At 48.9% G+C, this 18,869-nt stretch overlaps 2 protein-coding genes across 2 annotated transcripts; both read left to right on the top strand.

Annotated features, from left to right (window-relative positions):
- Window positions 1-2,846: 2,846 nt before the first annotated feature.
- Window positions 2,847-3,491, top strand: LOC308239926 (claudin-34-like; the record flags this gene model as incomplete). The annotated part of the gene is made up of 1 exon (XM_080652780.1): window positions 2,847-3,491. One exon carries the CDS (start codon window positions 2,847-2,849, stop codon window positions 3,489-3,491), a length of 645 nt encoding a protein of 214 aa, XP_080508906.1.
- Window positions 3,492-17,389: 13,898 nt separating this feature from the next.
- LOC308240650 (claudin-34-like) lies at window positions 17,390-18,034 on the top strand (the record flags this gene model as incomplete). Its single annotated transcript, XM_080653984.1, has 1 exon — window positions 17,390-18,034. One exon carries the CDS (start codon window positions 17,390-17,392, stop codon window positions 18,032-18,034), a length of 645 nt encoding a protein of 214 aa, XP_080510110.1.
- Window positions 18,035-18,869: the final 835 nt, after the last annotated feature.

Below are 18,869 nucleotides of genomic sequence, written 5' to 3'. Positions count from 1 at the left end.
TATTTCTTTCTTTCCTTCCTTCCTTCCTTCCTTCCTTCCTTCCTTCCTTCCTTCCTTCCTTCCTTCTTCCTTCCTTCCTTCCATCAATCCATTGACTCTTCCTTCCTTCTTCCTTCCTTCCTTCCATCAATCCATTGACTCTTCCTTCCTTCCTTCCTTCCTTCCTTCCTTCCTTCCTTCCTTCCTTCCTTCCTTCTTTCCTTCCTTCCTTCCTTCCTTCCTTCCTTCCTTCCTTCCTTCCTCCCTCCCTCCCTCCCTCCCATCCATCACTGCTTCCTTTCTTTTTTCCTTCCTTCCTGCCTTCCATCTATCCATCCTTCCTTCATTTCTTTTATATAAGATTTGTCTTCTAAGAAATATGATTTTCTTGATTTTAGAGATAAAGGAGAGAGAGAAACATCAATGATGACAAAGAATCATGGATTGGCTGCCTTCTGCATGCCCCACACTGGGGATCCAGCTCACAACCCAGGCATGTGCCCTTGAGTTGAATAGTAATCGGGACTTTCAGTCCCCAGGCCAACACTCTATCCACGGAGCCAAACCAGCCAGGGCAAGACTTCACCTCTTGAAGACCTGCTCCCTGACCCTGGCCCTTTAATAAGACTAACTGTCACAGGCCTGCAGACCAGCCTGGGGGCCATGGAAACAAGAGAATGTTTGGTTTCCTTATTTCTGTTACTGCTTGGCAGGGACTACCGTTTGTACCTCTGAGACGTCCTCCTCTGCCTTTTCGTATTGTTTGGGTAAAGATTGGGCTTTATTTTCTCCCTGGTTAGGAAAGACCTGAGATTTCTTGGGGCGGGGTGGGGGTGGGGTTCACTTTATTTAATACTTTTATTTGCTCTCTGAACAGGTTAACTGTCATAAGTGGTCTTACAGGAGAGATGAACCCTAGCCCCCTTCCTGCCTTCCTTCTTTCCTTCCCACCTGCTCTCCTTCCTTCTTTCCTTCCTTCCTTCCTTCCTTCCTTCCTTCCTTCCTTCCTTCCTTCCTTCCTTTCTTCTGTCCTTTCTTTATTCCACCTTTCTTCTTCCCCTTTTTCCTTTCTTCCTTCCTAACTGCTCTCCTTCCTTTCTTCCTTCTCTCCTTCATTCCTTTCTAACTTCTTCACCCTCTTCTTTCCTTTCAACCTTCCTTCCTTCCTTCCTTCCTTCCTTCCTTCCTTCTTTCCTTCATTTCATCTTTCCTTCCATCTCTTTCCTTCTTTCCTTCCTTCCTTTTATCCATCATTCCATTCTTCCTTCCTTCCATCATTCATTCCTTCCTACCTTCTCTCCTTCCTGTCTTTCTTGCTTTGTTTCTTATTTCCTTCCTTCTTTTTCTTCCTTCCTTCCATCCATCCACCCTTCCTTCCTTGCTTCCTTCCTTCCTTCCTACCTTCCTTCCTTCCTTTTTTTCTTCCTTGCTTCCTTCCTACCTTCTTCCTTGCTTCCTTCCTACCTTCCTTGCTTCATTCCTTCCATCTTTCCATCCTTCCTGCCATCTTTCCATCCATCCTTCTTATCTTCCTTTCATCCTTCCTTCCTTTATTTCACCCTTCCTTTCTTCCTTCCATCCATCCATTCTTCCTTCCTTCCTTTCCATTCTTCCTTTCTTCCATGCATCCATCCTTCCTTTCTCCCTTTCTTTATTTCTTCCTTCTTTCCTTCCTTCCTACCTTACCTCTTCCTTTATTGCTTGCTTTGTTTTTCTTACCTTCCTTCCTCCATTCCTTCCTGCCATTTATCCATCCATTCTTCCTTCCTCCCTTTCATACTTCCTGCCTTCCTTTCTTCCTTCTTCCATCCTTCCTTCCTGCCATCTTTCTAACCTTCCTTCCATTCTTTCTAACCTTCCTTCCATCCTTCCACCTTTCTCTCCTTCCTTCCTTCCTTCCTTCCTTCCTTCCTTCCTTCCTTCCTTCCTTCCTTCCCTTCCTTCCATCCTTGCTTCCTTCCTTTCTGCTTTCTATTCATAATTCCTTCCTTCTATCAATTCATCCATCATTCCTTTCTTTTTCAATCCTTCCTTCCTTTCATCCATCCTTCCTTCTTTTATTCCTTCCTTACTTCCTCCATCCTTCACTCCTTCCTTCCTTCCTTCCTTCCTTCCTTCCTTCCTTCCTTCCTTCCTTCCTTCCTTTCTTTCTTTATTTCTTTTTTCTTTCTTTTCCTTCCTTCCTTTTCTTTTCTGTCCTTCCTTCCTTCCTTTTTAGATTTGTCTTGTAAAAAATATGTTTTTCTTCATTTTAGAGTGAAAAGAAGAGAGAGAAACATCAGTGATGAGAGATAATTTGGATTGGCTGCCTCCTGCATGCCCCACACTGGGGATCAAGCGTACAGCGGGGGCATGTGCCCTGATCAGGAATCGTACCCTGACCTCCTGGTTCTTAGGTCGACGCTCAACCATGCCTGTTGGGCTGTAGCCAATCTTAATTGTGTCTTTCAACCAATGTCCAGAAGTGGACCTGCCTGTTTGAAAGTTTGTACATATTTTGATTGACTTTAGAGACAGAGAGAGGGAGAGAGAAACATCGATGTGGTGTTCCACTGACTGATGCATTCATTGGTTGATTCTTCTATGTGCCCTGACCAGGGATTAAGCTCTGCGACCTGGGCCTGTTGGGAAGACGCTCTAACCCCTTACCTGTCCTGCAGGGTAAAAGTCTGTATACTTTAAGGCTTTCAGTAAATCTTGCCCAAGGACCCTTCGCCAGCAGAGCATGGGGGTCAATTGTCTCCATTCTGCAATATGGCATTTCCCTCTCCAGTATAGTGCCACTCACTCCGGGGGGCAGTTCCAGGCCATGGGTCCCATCCTCATGACAGCGTCTATTGGTTTGCAGATCCCCTGGATACAGAGCCATGGCCTTGTTCGACAAGGCCAATTGCCAGGCAGCGAGTTTAGTGCTCAACATCCTGGGATGGATCCTCACCATGGTTTGCACGGGTCTGGCCAATTGGCGGGTATGGTACATAGAGAGCAGTCCCGCCCCGCCCTGGGGGATGGCCTGTGTGGGCATGTGGAAGGTCTGCACTTACCAGCCCAACAGCCTGCAGAGCCGACCCATAGCGTGTCACCGCTACACCTACAGTGACACCTACCTGCCGCTGGATATCCGCATCGATCAGCACCTGCTGCTGGCCGCCAGCCTCCTCGGGCTCCTGGGGAAAGGGCTCATGGTCATGGGCCTGCACAGAGTGTACACGGGACAGCTTCAGAAGGACACCACCGGCAATCTGTTCTTCGCTTCCAGAGTCCTGAGCATCATAGCTGGCACATTGATCTTCATTGTCGTGATCTCCAACAACCAGGCTGTGATAGAGGAAGAGGGCATTGCATTCCCGCCATCCTTCCAAATCCCCTTCAGGCCCGACCGGCAGAAGCTCGGCAGCACCGTGCCCCTGGCGGTCCTGGCTGCATCCCTGATGCTGTTGAGTGGGCTGCTTACCATCTCTTTCCAGCTGTCCCCCGACAACCAAGTGTACCCCGAAGTCTCGCAAGTGTGAAAATTCTGGTTGCATAGCTTTGCAAATCCACGATGAGCAGTTTATGGGGGTGAAGTATCTATGATATAGGTCCAAGGATTCATGACCATGGCAAAGGTCATCTTGAGCAGCAAGTGACCATATCCTGCTCTGTGCTAATTGGGCTCATCGATTGGTTAAGCAAATTTCATTAAAAAAATTCCAAAGAAACCACTTTGCACCTGTCTTACTGAATGTGGATTTTACTTATTATTGATTAAACTTGTGGCCTGGTGCACAAAATTGATGCCCATTAAAATGGGATTAATTAGAGGACATGTTTTAATATTGCTATTTGCCCTTTCTCTATAATAGAAGTATCAGAGATGAAAGAAAAGTAGTAAAATGTATATGAAAATAATCTTCCTGTCAGAGTCTGGGGCACACCACGGAACCCAAAGTCAAGTCCCCGCCGACCCACATGCGCCTCAAAATTTTGGGAGACCCAGACCCAGCCAGCCCGCCCTCCCATTGAGCTAGATCCAGACCTGGCTGGTCCCACCTTTGTCAAGCCCTGCCGGATTGGGTGGCGCAGCGTCAGGTGTCCTGGCCTGGCGCGGGGGTTGGGACATGGCCTGAGGTCCCCCAGTATGGGCCGGGGCGGGGGGCATATCCTGATGTCTTCCGTCAATCCATGCCAGGTGGGAGGCATGCTCTGAGGTCACCTAGCCCTGGACAGGGTCGGGGTGTGTGGCCTGAGGTCTCCTGTCAAGCTCCGCCAGGTTGCCGATGCAGCCTGAGTTTCCCGGGCTTGGTGCCAGAGTGGGGGGCGTGGCCCGAGGTCCCCTGTCAAGCCGGATGGGGGCCCAGCCTCAGGTCTTGCTGATTGCTCCTTAAGGCTCTTTATGGGATCTTGGCCTATGCTGTGGGCACAGCCATCTTGTGTTCCGTAAACCCTGCCTCCACTGTGGGCACCGCCTTCTTTGTAGTGGAGATATGGTCAATTTGCATATTCCCTCTTTATTATGTAGGATAATCAATGCTATACTCCTACTGTGTGGAAATGAGAGTTGCTGGGATTCTCACAGCTCCCTCTCAGACTCCCAAAAAAACAACTGACCTGACCTTCCATGGCCTGGCCCTAACACCTCTCCACCACATGCAATTCCCCACCTGTGCAAAAGGAGAAGTGCGGGAGAAATCCACCTTCCATTGCCGGACTCAGCAGTTACCGAGATTTTGCCATATTCGCTTTCTCTCACTTCCTTCCCTTCTTTTCCTCTACTTTGCTTTCTCCGAAGAACTTGAATGCAAACCCCAGACGTCACATTCCTTCATCCCTATGCACTTCAAAATTATTCTCTAAAAAAAAGGATATTTCCTTGCCTTTCCATAGTACACCTTTAAACATAACAACTATCTATACTAATAAAAGCTTAATATACTAATTAGCCCAGACACACTTCTGGACAAAGCAGGGGATGTGAGGGAAGCCCAGGTCCCAGGTGCCTTCAGTGGCCAGAGGAAAGCCCGGGAGCCTGCCTGTGGCCAGAAGGAAGCCTGGGTCCGGGTGCCAGAGGGAAGTCGGTGCTGGCAGTGAAGGGAAGGAAGGCCTACTCTTGGACGAATTACGTGCATCAGGCCTCTAGTTTCTTATGAACATCTAATAAATACCAGAATTTTAAATGCTTCAAAAGTAATTCTACACTTTTATTTCTTCATTCTTGCATAAGATGTCCACTCTGCCTCTTAAGTCTTTATTTTTGTTAAGAGAGGGGAGCTCTATTTCTTTTAAAAAAATATTTTCATTGATTTCAGAACAGAAGGGAGAGGGAGAGAGAGATTGAAACATCAATGATGAGAGACAATCATGGATTGGCTGCATCTTACATATCCCCTCTGGGTTTCAAGCCCCCAGTCAGGAATCAAACCATGACCTCCTTGTTCCTAGGTGGATGCTCAACCACTGAGCCACACGGGCTAGGCTGAAATGGGCTTCTTCTCAAACAGTATTTTAGAAGTGGGATCACTGGGTCAAATGGCAGTTTTATTTTTAGTTTTTTGAGGAAAGTCCATACCGTTCTCCACAGTGGCTGCACCACTCTACATTCCCACCAACAGTGCACGAGGGTTCCCCTTCTCCACATCCTCACCAGCACTTGTCATTTGTTGATTTGTTGATGATTGCCATTATGAATATGCAAATTGACCATAACTCCACCACTTGGGGGGTGGGATGAGGGCATGTGACTGGGGGTAGGGGATGCTGGGGGAAGGTCAATGGGGGAAAAATAGGAGATATATATACTAATATATGTAACACTTTAAAAAATAAAAAAAGATTCCATAAATAAAAAAAAAGAGAGAGAATTTAAGTCTCTGAGAGCACAGTGTTTAAAAAAATTTCCCCTGGGGCAAAAGCCTATGAGCTATTCACATATGTGTTCCAAGGACAGTGCCTGTGACCTAGAATGTTCAATGGATCCTTTGCCTCGCGGCTTTGAATCTGATCTTTGTGCAACGGATTCTTCCCTCTTCCCTGTGAGGGAGCTAGTGTGAAGTGGTAGAAGCATTCTTTAGGAAATGTCCCTTCGCTGCCTGCCATGATGTGCACACTGTCCTTAGAACTGGGAGGAAGTCACAGCCTCTGCACCGAGTGAGAGACCACGGCTCCCTTCCCACGGGTTTGAAAGGAGCCTCTGCATCCCATGGATGGTCAGGGCTGGCCTTGGGCGGAGTCTTACCCACTCTCCATGCAGGTCTGGAATGGCTGGGAAGTGGTTCCCAGGTAAACACCTGTAGTCGGTCTAATTTAAAAAAAAACTTATTTTTATTGATTTTACAGAGAGGAAGGGAGAGGGATAGAGAGCTAGAAACATCAGTGAGAGAGAAACACCATCAGCTGTCTCCTGATCGCCTCCTACTGGGGATTGAGCCTGCAACCAAGGTACATGCCCTTGACCAGAGTCAAACCCGGGACCCTTCACTCCGTGGGGCGATGCTCTATCCACTGAGCCAGGGTGTGTGTTCTTTAGAGAGTCAAACCTCTGGTTGTTTGAACAAGAAGCTCCTGGGAGACATGCTTCTGATGAGGACCTGTTTCTGGAAACTGATACCCTGCTGAGGGCGGCGCGCCTGCCTCCTACTGGTCACCCGTGGGAATGACGGAACCGCTGCGCTGTGGCAAGAGGTCTCTTGGCCCCTCTTCAACTTCAGTGTCACCTGAGAGCAAGGGGACAGGTCATGAGGGTTGAGACGCAGAAGGTGAGGCGGCCACCAGGGCGGGTCTGCTCTGGGAAGCGGGGAAGAGAGTTCCAAGCCCCTGTCCAGCGCTCTTTGGGAATGACTGTGTAAGGGCCTCACTGGATTCTTGTTTCACAGGAATCAGGCAGGAGAAGGTGTCCCGCGCATTTCCCGCGGGTGCAGCACAGCGAGGGCGCCCGAGGGAGGTGGCATTTCTCTCCTCCTCCTCCTCATGCCGGGAATCCTCCTGTGGTGCCCAGGAGCCAGAGGCTGCCATGTGGCCTTTGGGCTCGGGGCCAGCATGGGGTAGTGCCGGGCCCTTTGCTGGGGGCCCCAGGCAGGGAGTGGTGCCTGGTGACAGCACTCGCGGATGGAGGCAGAGCAGAGGCCGCGCCTGGGTCATAGCGTGCCTCCTGGACACCAGCAGGTGCAAGTGGGAGCAGAGTCGGGTGACGGCCGTATTTTAGGTAGAGGAGAGGGGGGAGGGAGGGGAGCTCTGTAAGTGGAACAGAACAGAGGCGCCCCAGAGGACCCAGGTCAGCTTACCCCACCGTCCTGGGCCAAGGCCCCTTCAGGGAGGCCGCCCCGAGGCCTGGCCCTGTATCCCATCACGTCACACTTTCTACCTTCACCTTCCCCTTCCTCCAGGCTCTCTACTTAAGACTCTGAGGAATCACAGTGCCTATCTGCTCTGAGACCTCAACAAGGACATTTCCATTGTAGAAGGACTTCAACTCTTTTTAAAAATATATTGTTATTGATTTCAGTGAGGAAGGGAGAGGGAGAGAAAACATCAATGGTGATAGAGAATCACAGGTTGGCTGCGCCTGCACACCCCCTACTGGGGATGGAGCCTGCAACCCAGGCATGTGCCCTGACCAGGAATCGAACCCTGACCTCCTGTTTCACAGGTCAACACTCAACCACCAAGCCCTACTTGTTCAATCTTAAAGCCAAATTGTGTTCACCTGAGGCCTCCCTGGCCCCCGTTCCAGGTTCTAAGAGGGACGCAGTCTCTCCCGGGCTCTGGCTCCGTGTCCGTTGGGAACCAGCCCAGTTCCAGGCAGTTTGTGGACCAGTCCGGAAAGAGATGCTCAGCTAAAGTCTGCAAGCTCCTAACACGGAGGCCCGGGTGCTGGGATGCAGGACCCAGAGGGACTTGCCCGCATCTCTGGAGGCAGCGAGAAGGCCATGCACTCCAGGGCCCAGCAGGTACCTGTGTCCTTGCTCCTTGTTCCTGAGGCTGTCTGGGTGAGGGGGGTTAGGGGGACTCCTTTGGGTCCCTGTTCTTATGCAGGAGCTGCTGAAACAGAAACGGAGGCATATTAACAATGGTTCGAGCTTATTTTCTCAAAAATCAATTCTGATTGGACAGCTTCAAGCCTGAAGTGGTTAGGAGGCTGTGTTGACAGGAGCCAGAGGAAAGGAGGAAAGTGTGGAAGAAGGAAAGGAAGGAAGGATGGACTGGGGCGGGCAGCCAGCTGTCTGTCTGTGATTGGCTGTCTTTGGGGTTTGGCTGTGGTGATCTTGTGGCATTTCCAGGCTTAGATTTCGGTTTGCTTGCTAGGCTTCTCGGACATTGGAGCCGCCTCAGGGTAGAGCCCTCCGTGTTCATTAATGTAACAGTCTTGAGCTGAAGTTTATGTTTTGTTCCCTCTCATTTTCCCGCTTTTGCGGGGGTTTAGGGGATGGAGAGCCATCAAATCTTTTTTTAACTTCATGTTCTTTATGGATTTCAGAGCGGAAGGCAAAGGGAGAGAGAGAACTATCAGTGATGAGAGAGAACCATTGATCGAGCCCACAACTCAGAAATGTGCCCTTGACTGGGATCGAACCCCGGACCCTTCAGTCCACAGACGGACACTCTATCCACTGAACCAAACCGACTTGGGCTAATCCTTGCTAACCAATCTTTATTTCCCATTGGAGGTCGCCACCTAGTGGGTAGCTGACCTGCAGCGGTCCCTTCTGCATAGCAAGGCGTCCACATGGCAGGTCTAGTTACTTGCTCCCCCCGTGGCCACTGGTGGGGCCCCAGTTTTTTTCCGGTGTTGCCCTCCCAATCCCTGAGAGGAGACCTCCCGCAAGAGGTCAGGCTGGGGTGAGACTTGGTTAGGCCAATGCAGTGGGGCTGGCTTCTGAGTACACACCTGTGGAACTGTTAAACCTGTTGCCACCCTGGCCAGTTTTGCAAGGTGGATAGATCATCAGCCTGGGGCCCAAAGAGTCCCGGGTTCAATTCCGGTCAAGGGCACCTACCTTGGTTGCAGGCTCCTGAGGGAGGCAACCAATCGATGTGTGTCTCTGACATCAATGTTTCTGTCTCTCCCTCTCCCTAAAAACCAATGAAAAAGTATCCTTGGGTGAGGATTCAAAACCAAACCAAACCAAACCTGTTGCTGAACATTAGAATTTTGTTGTTTTTATTTGAACATCAGAATTTTGGTTCCAGCATTTTGTTGTGGATTCAGGGGGGCAGAGCAGGGAGAGGGCACTTCCTCTCTTCCTAGACAAGAGGTCCACGTGGTATAGAGTCTCCTCTTTCTCACTGGGCTTATAGTCTGCGTGGGAAGGCGGGGACCTGCTGAGCCACATTGGCTCTAGGATACCAGCCATCCCAGGTGGTTGTGGAGGAGGGCAACCGTTAGGGTGGGGTCACCCCCTGGGGTCTCGGTGCCCAAGATTTGGAACTCTCATTGTGTAGGCTCAGCCTGCCCCAGTGTATTTCGGGGTAAACTGAGGCAGGTACTTGCCAGGTTTCCTGTTCTATGGTCAAGAACATTCATGGCCAGCCCTAGCCGCTGTGGCTCAGTGGATAGAACATTGGCCTGCGGACCAAAGGGTCCCTGGTTCGATTCTGGTCAAGGACACGTACCTTAGTTGCAGGGTAGTCCCTGGCCTGGGCCCTGGTTGGGGCTCATGCAGGAGGCAGCCAATCCATGTGTTTCTGTCACATCAATGTTTCTCTCTATCTTTCCCTCTCTCTTCCACTCTCCCTTAAAATCAATGGAAAAACATCCTTGGGTGAGGATTAAAAAAAAAAAGAATGTCCTAGGCCTACTCAAGGCCTAAAGGCAGCATATAATTAGGCTCTGATGTGGGCATGGCTCCTTAACCTCCCTCCCACACGGTACTTAGCCAGGGACAGTGAGTGCCTGTGAAGATGGTGCAGGTGATATTGACATCCCTTGGCAAGTTTGAGGGAAAGCATCAGGGTTGGATTGGTCCCTAGTGACAAGGCCCAAAATAACTTTTGGTTCTCAGCCTTCTTAGCCAAGACACAATGCTGGAAGCTAAGGCTTACTCCGTGCAACAGAACCCAATGACCACTAACAGCAGCTACTTATGAAGGGGCGATGTGCCGGGCTATTTATTCCCCATTTTCTCCAATCGCGAAGACCAGTGGTTGTCAAACTGCAGCTCTCGAGCCACATGCGGCTCTTTGGCCCCTTGAGTGTACCTCAATCAGATTGAGGACGTTTTTAGCAAAGGCCAGCTTAGGAGTTCCCTAACTAAGTTAATAACAATGTACCTACCTATATAGTTTAAGTTTAAAAAATTTGGTTCTCAAAAGAAATTTCAATCGATGTACTGTTGATACTTGGCTCTGCTGACTAATGAGTTTGCAAACCACTGCCCTAGACAGTTCTCCGAGTCAGGGATTATTATCTCCACTAAAAATCAAGACAACGAGGGCCTGGGGAGCTGGGAGGGGGGCATTCAGGGGCTTGCCCAAGGTGACCCATCAGCACCTGTGCCTCCCACCCGGGTTCCACTTCCTGCTCTTTCTCAGTTTCCTTGTTCACACCCCAACAGGTTTACAAGCTTTGAAAAAGGCCTGGAAACGCCTAAAGAGGGTTCAGAGGTCTGCGTGTAAATGGTGCAGTGTGACCTCTGCTCTCTGCACCTGGGACAGATCAAAGTAGCGCTAGCAGCCCTAACTGGTTTGGCTCAGTAGATAGAGCGTCAGCCTGCGGACTAAAGGGTCCCAGGTTCGATTCCGGTCAAGGGCATGTACCTCGGTTGCGGGCACATCCCCAGTGGGGGGCGTGCAGGAGGCAGCTGATCGATGTCTCTCTCTCATCGATGTTTCTAACTTTCTATCCCTCTCTCTTCCTCTCTGTAAAAAATCAATAAGATATATTTAAAAAAAAAAAAGTAGCGCTAGCACGGGACGGACATGCCCATTTCCATGACAACAGTGCGTGAGCTGATTGCCACAGTCACTTCAGTCTTGGTCACTGAAGTCAGGTCAGCTGCCGGAGCCATATTGGAAGACTCCTGCCAGCCAGAATTCCAGAGGAATGGATAGAAAATGGTTTCATACAAGGTCCTAAGTATCAAATCATTAAAAAAAATTGACTTATGTAATAATGTATGTCTGAAATGCCAAGAGATCTTTAAAGCTTCATTGAAGTTTGGTGTAAGAATTATCAAGGGGCCCAGCTGGTGTGGCTCAGTGGCTGAGCATCTGCCTAAGAAGAAGGAGGTTACGGACGATTCCCGGTCAGGGCACATGCCTGGGTTGTGGGCTGGATCCCCCGTAGGGGGCTTGCAGGAAGGGATGGAGGTGAAGGGTGTCCTAATATGAGGTGACAGAAGATTTGATTTTGGGGGGGGCGGGCACACAGTACAATATGCAGATCTTGTCACATAGGAACCAACACCTGAAACCTATATGATCAAGTCAACCAATGTCACCCCAATCAATTTAAATTAAAAAACTTAGAGGCATACAGAGGCAGCAGGTGGTAGAAACTGTATTCCAAACTAGGTCGTTTGGTTCCATATTTTATGTTGTGTATGTGTGTGTGTGTGTGTATGTGTGTGTGTGTGTGCGCACTCATCTCAATCTCCTCATCTGTCGGTTGAGTGGGATATTCATATGCAACTCAGAGGATTGCTGGGAAGATTAATTGATAATATACTGAAAAGTACTTAGAATCATTCCTGGCACATAGTTGTTTCTCGTGGTTGTCATCATCATCCACTATATTCTGCTCCTTCAATCTCTCATGAACTTTGTCAAATCTCAGCCCCTAAAGTAGCCATGAGCACTATTTTCAAGACGTTGCTTTGCTGCGGGGATGCATGGTTAGGCAAACTTATGAAAACTGTGTGAAACCAGACACGATCCATCAAACTCAGTGACCCATTGGATGGGAAGTGGGAGAGAGAAGGAGGAATCTTGGGAGACGTACAGATGTTTGGACATAATGAGTTGGGTGAGTGATAGGTCCATTGGCCAGAAGAAGGGCTACTGGAGGAGGGACAGGCTGGGGGAAGACAGCCACATCATACAGTGGAGAAGCCAGAACTGGAACCATAATTCCTCTTCAGGCTGTGGTTTCTCAGGGTTGAGATCTTCATGGTGGGGTTCCCCATACATGACTGGGAGAGTTCTGGGGCACACGTCATTGCATGTTATAGCTAAACCATAACTGAAATATTAGCCTTTTTCTTTTTCTGGCTGGTGAATGGAGATTTCCTCTTCAGACTAACATTTCAGAGGAAGACTTTAGATGCTTTCTTTTGTTTCTCTCCATTTCCACCCCTTCGTATGTCCTTGAGCAAAGCCTTTGCCCAGTGTCTTTCTTCCACCTGTCAGAATGGCAATCATCAACAAATCACCAAAGACAAGTGCTGGCGAGGATTCGGAGAAAAAGGAACCCTTGTGCACTGCTGGTGGGAATGCAGACTGCTGCAGCCACTGTGGAGAACAGTATGGCGTTTCCTCAAAAAACTAAAAATGGAGCTGCCATTTGACCCAGTAATCCCACTTCTAGGAATATATCCCAAGAAACTAGAAACACCAATAAGAAAGAATATATGCACCCCTATGTTCATAGCAGCACAATTCACCATAGCTAAGATTTGGAAACAGCCTAAGTGCCCATCAGCAGATGAGTGGATTAGAAAACTATGGTACATCTACATAATGGAATACTTCTCTGCTATAAAAAGAAGGAATTCTTACCATTTGCAGCAGCATGGATGGACCTGGAGAGTATTATATTAAGAGAAATAAGCCAGGCAATGAAAGAAAAATACCACATGATCTCACTCATTTATGGAAAATAAAGAATATTATAACCCGATGAACCAAAAAATAGATACGGAGGTAGTAAAGCACCGAACAGACTGTCAAATAACAGCGGGAAGGCTGGGGAGTGTTGGGGAGGGAGGGAAATAGATCAACCAAAGGAATTGTGTGCATGCATATCAGCACACCAATGTTATTATTATTTTTTATTTTAATAAATCTTTATTCAGATTATTACAATTGTTTCTTCTTTTTCCCCCCATAGCTCCCCTCCACCCAGTTCCCACCCCACCTTCTGCCCTTACCTCCCCTCCACTGTCCTCATCCATAAGTGTATGATTTTTGTCCAGTCTCTTCATGAACCCTCCATACTCCTTTCCCCCTGAGAATTATCAGTCCACTCCCTTTCTATGCCCCTGATTCTATTATATTGACCAGATTATTCTGTTCCTCAGGTTTTTAATTCACTTGATTTTTAGGTTCACTTGTTGATAGATATGTATTTTTTGTTCATAATTTTTCTCTTTACTTTTTTCTTCTTCCTCTTCTTTAAGAATACCTTTCAGCATTTCATATAATACTGGTTTGGTGGTGATGAACTCCTTCAGCTTTTTCTTATCTGTGAAGCTCTTTATCTGCACTTCAATTCTGAATGATAATTTTGCTGGGTAGAGTAATCTTGGTTGTAGGTTCTTGCTATTCATCACATTAAAAATTTCTCGCCACTCCCGTCTGGCCTGCATAGTTTCTGTTGAGAAATCAGCTGACAGTTGTATGGGTGCTCCCTTGTAGGTAACTAACTGTTTTTCTCTTGCTGCTTTTAATATTCTCTCTTTGTCTTTTGCTCTTGGCATTTTAATTATGATGTTTCTTGGTGTGGTCCTCTTTGGATTCCTTTTGTTTGGGGTTCTGTGCGCTTCCTGGACTTGTAAGTCTTTTTCTTTCACTGGGTGGGGGAAGTTTTCAGTCATTATTTCTTCAAATAGGTTTTCGGTATCTTGCTCTCTCTCTTCTTCTGGCACCCCCATAATTCTGATGTTGGTACGCTTGAAGTTGTCCCAGAATCTTCTTACACCATCTTCAACTTTTTGGAATTTTTTTTTTGCTTTTTGCTTTTTCGGTTGAGTGTTTTTTGCTTCTTTGTATTTCAATTCTTTGACTTGATTTTTGTGTTCCTCTAGTCTGTTTTTGGGACTCTGTATAATATTTTTTATTTCAGTCAGTGTATGTTTAATTTCTAGTTGGTCCTTTTTCATATGTTCGAGGGTCTCATTATATTTATCGGCCTTTTCTAGGATATTCTTGAAAAGCCTTATAACCGTGGTTTTGAATTCTATATCCAGTCGTTTGTTTTCCTCCATTTCTTTCGTTTGTGATCTGATTCTTTGACGCCGCATTTTCATTGCTTCCCTGAGTTGGTAAGGTAGATTTGTGTGCTAGGTTTCCAATGTGGCCCAGTGGGTCTGCCTCCCCAGTTAACCTGAGGTGGACACTCTTGGTGCACCCCTTTGTGGTCTGTGTGTACAGCCTTGTTGTAGTTAAGTCTTGATTGTTGTTGGTATCACTGGGAGGAATTGACCTCCAGGCCAGTGGGCTGTAAGGATCAGCTGTGTCTATGCTGGGAGAAGTTCAGTGCTGGAGACAGCCTTATAGGATTAGACTTGCCAAATTGCAATAGCCTCTGTGCTCAGCTTGGATGGGGTGGAGTCTCAGTCTTGGCTTCCCGTCAGCCTTGCCCTTGTGCGCACGTGCGCGCTTTCAGTCCTCCGCCTTCCCCGGCTCCCGAGTCTCCGCCCGAGAGTCCAGATTCCCCCCACAAGAGCGTGGGTCCCCAGGGGCTCGCCTGGAACTGAGGTCCAGTGCAGTCAGAACTGGGGCTCAGTGCAGTCAGGAGCCTCTGACTCCCTTCCACTCGGGAAAGCCTGTTGCAACCTCTGCAGCCTTTGTACGCACTGGCACGCACGGGCCTTCAGTCCTCCGCCTTCCCCGGCTCCCGAGTCTCCGCCAGAGAGTCCAGATTCCCCCCACAAGAGCGTGGGTCCCCAGGGGCTCGCCTGGAACTGAGGTCCAGTGCAGTCAGAACTGGGGTTCAGTGCAGTGAGGAGCCTCCGACTACGTTCCACTAGGGAAAGCCTGTGGCAACCTCCGCAGCCTTTGTGCGCACTGGCACGCGCACGCCTTCAGATTTCTGCCTTCCCCAGCTCCCGAGTCTCTGCCCGAGAGTCCAGACTACCCCCGTAAGAGCATGGGTCCCCAGGGGCTCGCCCAGAACTGGGTTTCAGTGCAGTCAGAACTGGGGTTCAGTGCGGTCGGGGGCTTCCTTCCCCCTTCCGCCAGAGAAAGTCAGCCAGGCTCTCAGCCGCCCTTCCTCTCTGCACACACAAAGACCCTTTGCCTTACCTCCAATTCTCTGTGAGCGTTTCTCTTTCCTTGTAGTGGTAGAATTTCCACTCAGCCATCTTTCCTGTGGTTCTGGATGGTGTCCGTTCTGTCTTTTAGTTGTAGTTTTGAAATTGTTGTGGGAGGCAGCAGTTTAGGTGCTTACCTATGCCGCCATCTTGGTTTCTCTCATTATTATTTTTTAAAGTCAGAGAGCGAGGAAGAGAGGGAGGGAGGGAGAGAGAAACACTGATGCAAAAGAGAAATATCGATCAGCTGCCCCCCTCATACATCCTTACCGGGATGGAGCCCACAACCTGGACATGTGCCCCGACCCAGAATCAACCCCAAGACCCTTCAGTGCACAGGCTGACACCCAACCAACCGAGCCTCACGGGCAGGCACAGTTTCCGTTCCCAGGCCTGTGTTTAGAAGAAGCCAGTCGGCTCAGTGCACATGCTTCTGCGGAGAGCCTGGCATAACATAAGTGCTGGGTAAGGGCTTGCTATCCACATTCCTCAGCCACTTCTCCTTGTCCGCCATGCCTTCAACACATGGTTATTGAGCCTCCGTGTGCTGGATGCTAGACACACACAGAAGAACACACATGACCCCTGGCCTCCAGAGGACACATTTCAGGAAAGGCAAGCCTGCTGTGTGCTCTGATGAAGCTGGTGTCCTGGAGAGCAGGCAGGTGCTTCCACCTCTAGGAGGGACAGTGTCAGAAAAGCTCCATAGAGGAAGTTGCTCTTTCTAATATTTTTAATTTTTAATTTTTAATTCTTTTAGAAATATATTTTTAGTGATTTCAGAGAGGAAGGGAGAGGGAAAGAGAGAGAAACATCAATGAGAGAGAATCATGGATCCGCTGCCTCCCGCACTCCCCACACTGGGGATCGAACCCGCAACACGGGCATGTGCCCTGACCGGAAATCGAACCCTGACCTCCTGATTCATAGGTCCACGCTCAACCACTGGTCCAAGTTGGTGGGTGAAGTTGCTCTTTTTCAACAAAAAACAAGCACATGAAAACTCCCAAGAGTTCATATGAGAAAAATCAACTGGAATCGGGTAGCACCAAATTGGAGGTGGTTAGGAGCCCTTCACTTTCAGAAGCACAGGGGCAGATTGTTACAGACAAAATGCATTAATAAGGAAAGCATTGGTGGACTATAGTATAAAGACTAGTCGGCTGCTTGCAACTGGCTATGCTTAGCCTTAACCTCGAGGCATTTACAGTTTTAGCTTTGGCTTTTTCCTTTCCTCCTTTCCTTCCTTCCTTCCTTCCTTCCTTCCTTCCTTCCTTCCTTCCTTCCTTCCTTCCTTCCTACCATCCATCCTTCCATTCTTTCTTCTTTCCATTCTTTCTCTTCCTTCCTTCTTTCCATCCTTGCATCCTTCCTTTCTTTCTTCTATTCATCATTCCTTTCTTCAATCCATTCATCCATCATTCCTTTCTTTTTTCCATCTTTTCTTCCATCCTCCCTTCCTTTGTTCCTTTATTCCTTCCTAACTTCCTCCCATCCATCACTCCTTCTGTCCTTCCTTCCATCCATCCGTCCTTCGTTCCTTCCATCTGTCCTTCCTTAATTCCATCTTTCCTTCCTTCCTACCTTTCATAAAACATCTGTCTTGTAAAAATATGTTTTCTTGATTTTAGAGTGAGAGAAAGAGAAAGAAACATCAGTGATGATAGATAATCATGGATTGGTTGTCTCCTGCATGCCCCACACTGGGGATCAGGCATACAGCAGAGGCATACCCTGATCAGGAATTGAACCTTGACCTCCTGGTTCTTAGGTCGACGCTCAACGATGCCTGCTCGGCTGTAGCCAATCTAAATTGTGTCTTTCAACAAATGTCCAGAAGTGGAACTGCCTGTTTGAAAGTTTGTACATATTTTGATTGACTTTAGAGAGAGAGAGAGGGAGAGAGAGAGAAACATCAATGTGGTGTTCCACTGATTGATGCATTCATTGGTTGATTCTTGTATGTGCCCTGACCAGGGATTGAGCTCTGCAACCTGGGCCCGTTGGGAAGACGCTCTAACCCCTTACCTGTCCTGCAGGGTGAAAGTCTGTATACTTTAAGGCTTTCAGTAAATCTTGCCCAAGGACCCTTCGCCAGCAGAGCATGGGGTTCAATTGTCTCCATTCTGGAATATGGCATTTCCCTCTCCAGTATAGTGCCACTCACTCCGGGGGGCAGTTCCAGGCCATGGGTCCCATCCTCATGACAGCGTCTATTGGTTTGCAGATCCCCTGGATACAGAGCCATGGCCTTGTTCGACAAGGCCAATTGCCAGGCAGCGAGTTTAGTGCTCAACATCCTGGGATGGATCCTCACCATGGTTTGCACGGGTCTGGCCAATTGGCGGGTATGGTACATAGAGAGCAGCCCCGCCCCGCCCTGGGGGATGGCCTGCGTGGGCATGTGGAAGGTCTGCACTTACCAGCCCAACAGCCTGCAGAGCCGACCCATAGCGTGTCACCGCTACACCTACAGTGACACCTACCTGCCGCTGGATATCCGCATCGATCAGCACCTGCTGCTGGCTGCCATTCTCCTCGGCCTCCTGGGGAAAGGGCTCATGGTCATGGGCCTGCACAGAGTATACGCGGGACAGCTTCAGAAGGACACCACCGGCAATCTGTTCTTCGCTTCCAGAGTCCTGAGCATCATAGCTGGCACATTGATCTTCATTGTCGTGATCTCCAACAACCAGGCTGTGATGGATGGAGAGGGCATTGCCTTCCCGCCATCCTTCCACATCCCCTTCAGGCCCGACCGGCAGAAGCTCGGCAGCACCGTGCCCCTGGCGGTCCTGGCTGCATCCCTGATGCTGTTGAGTGGGCTGCTTACCATCTCTTTCCAGCTGTCCCCCGACAACCAAGTGTACCCCGAAGTCTCGCAAGTGTGAAATTCCTGGTTGCATAGCTTTGCAAATCCACGATGAGCAGTTTATGGGGGTGAAGTATCTATGAAATAGGTCCAAGGATTCATGACCATGGCAAAGGTCATCTTGAGCAGCAAGTGACCATATCCTGCTCTGTGCAAATTGGGCTCATCGATTGGTTAAGGAACTTTCATTAAAAAAATTCCAAAGAAACCACTTTGCACCTGTCTTACTGAATGTGGATTTTACTTATTATTGATTAAACTTGTGGCCTGGTGCACAAAATTCATGCCCATTAAAATGGGATTAATTAGAGGACATGTTTTAATATTGCTATTTGCCCTTTCTCTATAATAGAAGTATCAGAGATGAAAGAAAAGCAGTAAAATGTATATGAAAATATTCTTCCTGACAGAGTCTGGGTCACACCACGGAACTCAAAGTCAAGTCCCCGCCCACCCACATGCACCTCAAAATTTTGGGAGACCCAGACCCATCCAGCCCGCCCTCCCATTGAGCTAGATCCAGACCTGGCTGGTCCCACCTTTGTCAAGCCCTGCTGGATTGGGTGGCGCAGCGTCAGGTGTCCTGGCCGGGCACGGGGGTTGGTACATGGCCTGAGGTACCCCAGCATGGGCCGTGGAGGGGGGCATATCCTGATGTCTTCCGTCAATCCATGCCAGGTGGGATGCATGCTCTGAGGTCACCTAGCCCTGGACAGGGTCGGGGTGTGTGGCCTGAGGTCTCCTGTCAAGCTCCGCCAGGTTGGGGATGCAGCCTGAGTTTCCCGGGCTTGGTGCCAGAGTGGGGGGCGTGGCCCGAGGTCCCCTGTCAAGCAGGATGGGGGCCCAGCCTCAGG

This window comes from Plecotus auritus (genome assembly GCF_963455305.1).
Source record: "Plecotus auritus genome assembly, chromosome: X".
Taxonomy (NCBI): domain Eukaryota; kingdom Metazoa; phylum Chordata; class Mammalia; order Chiroptera; family Vespertilionidae; genus Plecotus; species Plecotus auritus.
The sequence above is the reverse complement of the archived record's forward strand: the minus strand, read 5'-3'. Positions and strand labels throughout refer to the sequence as shown.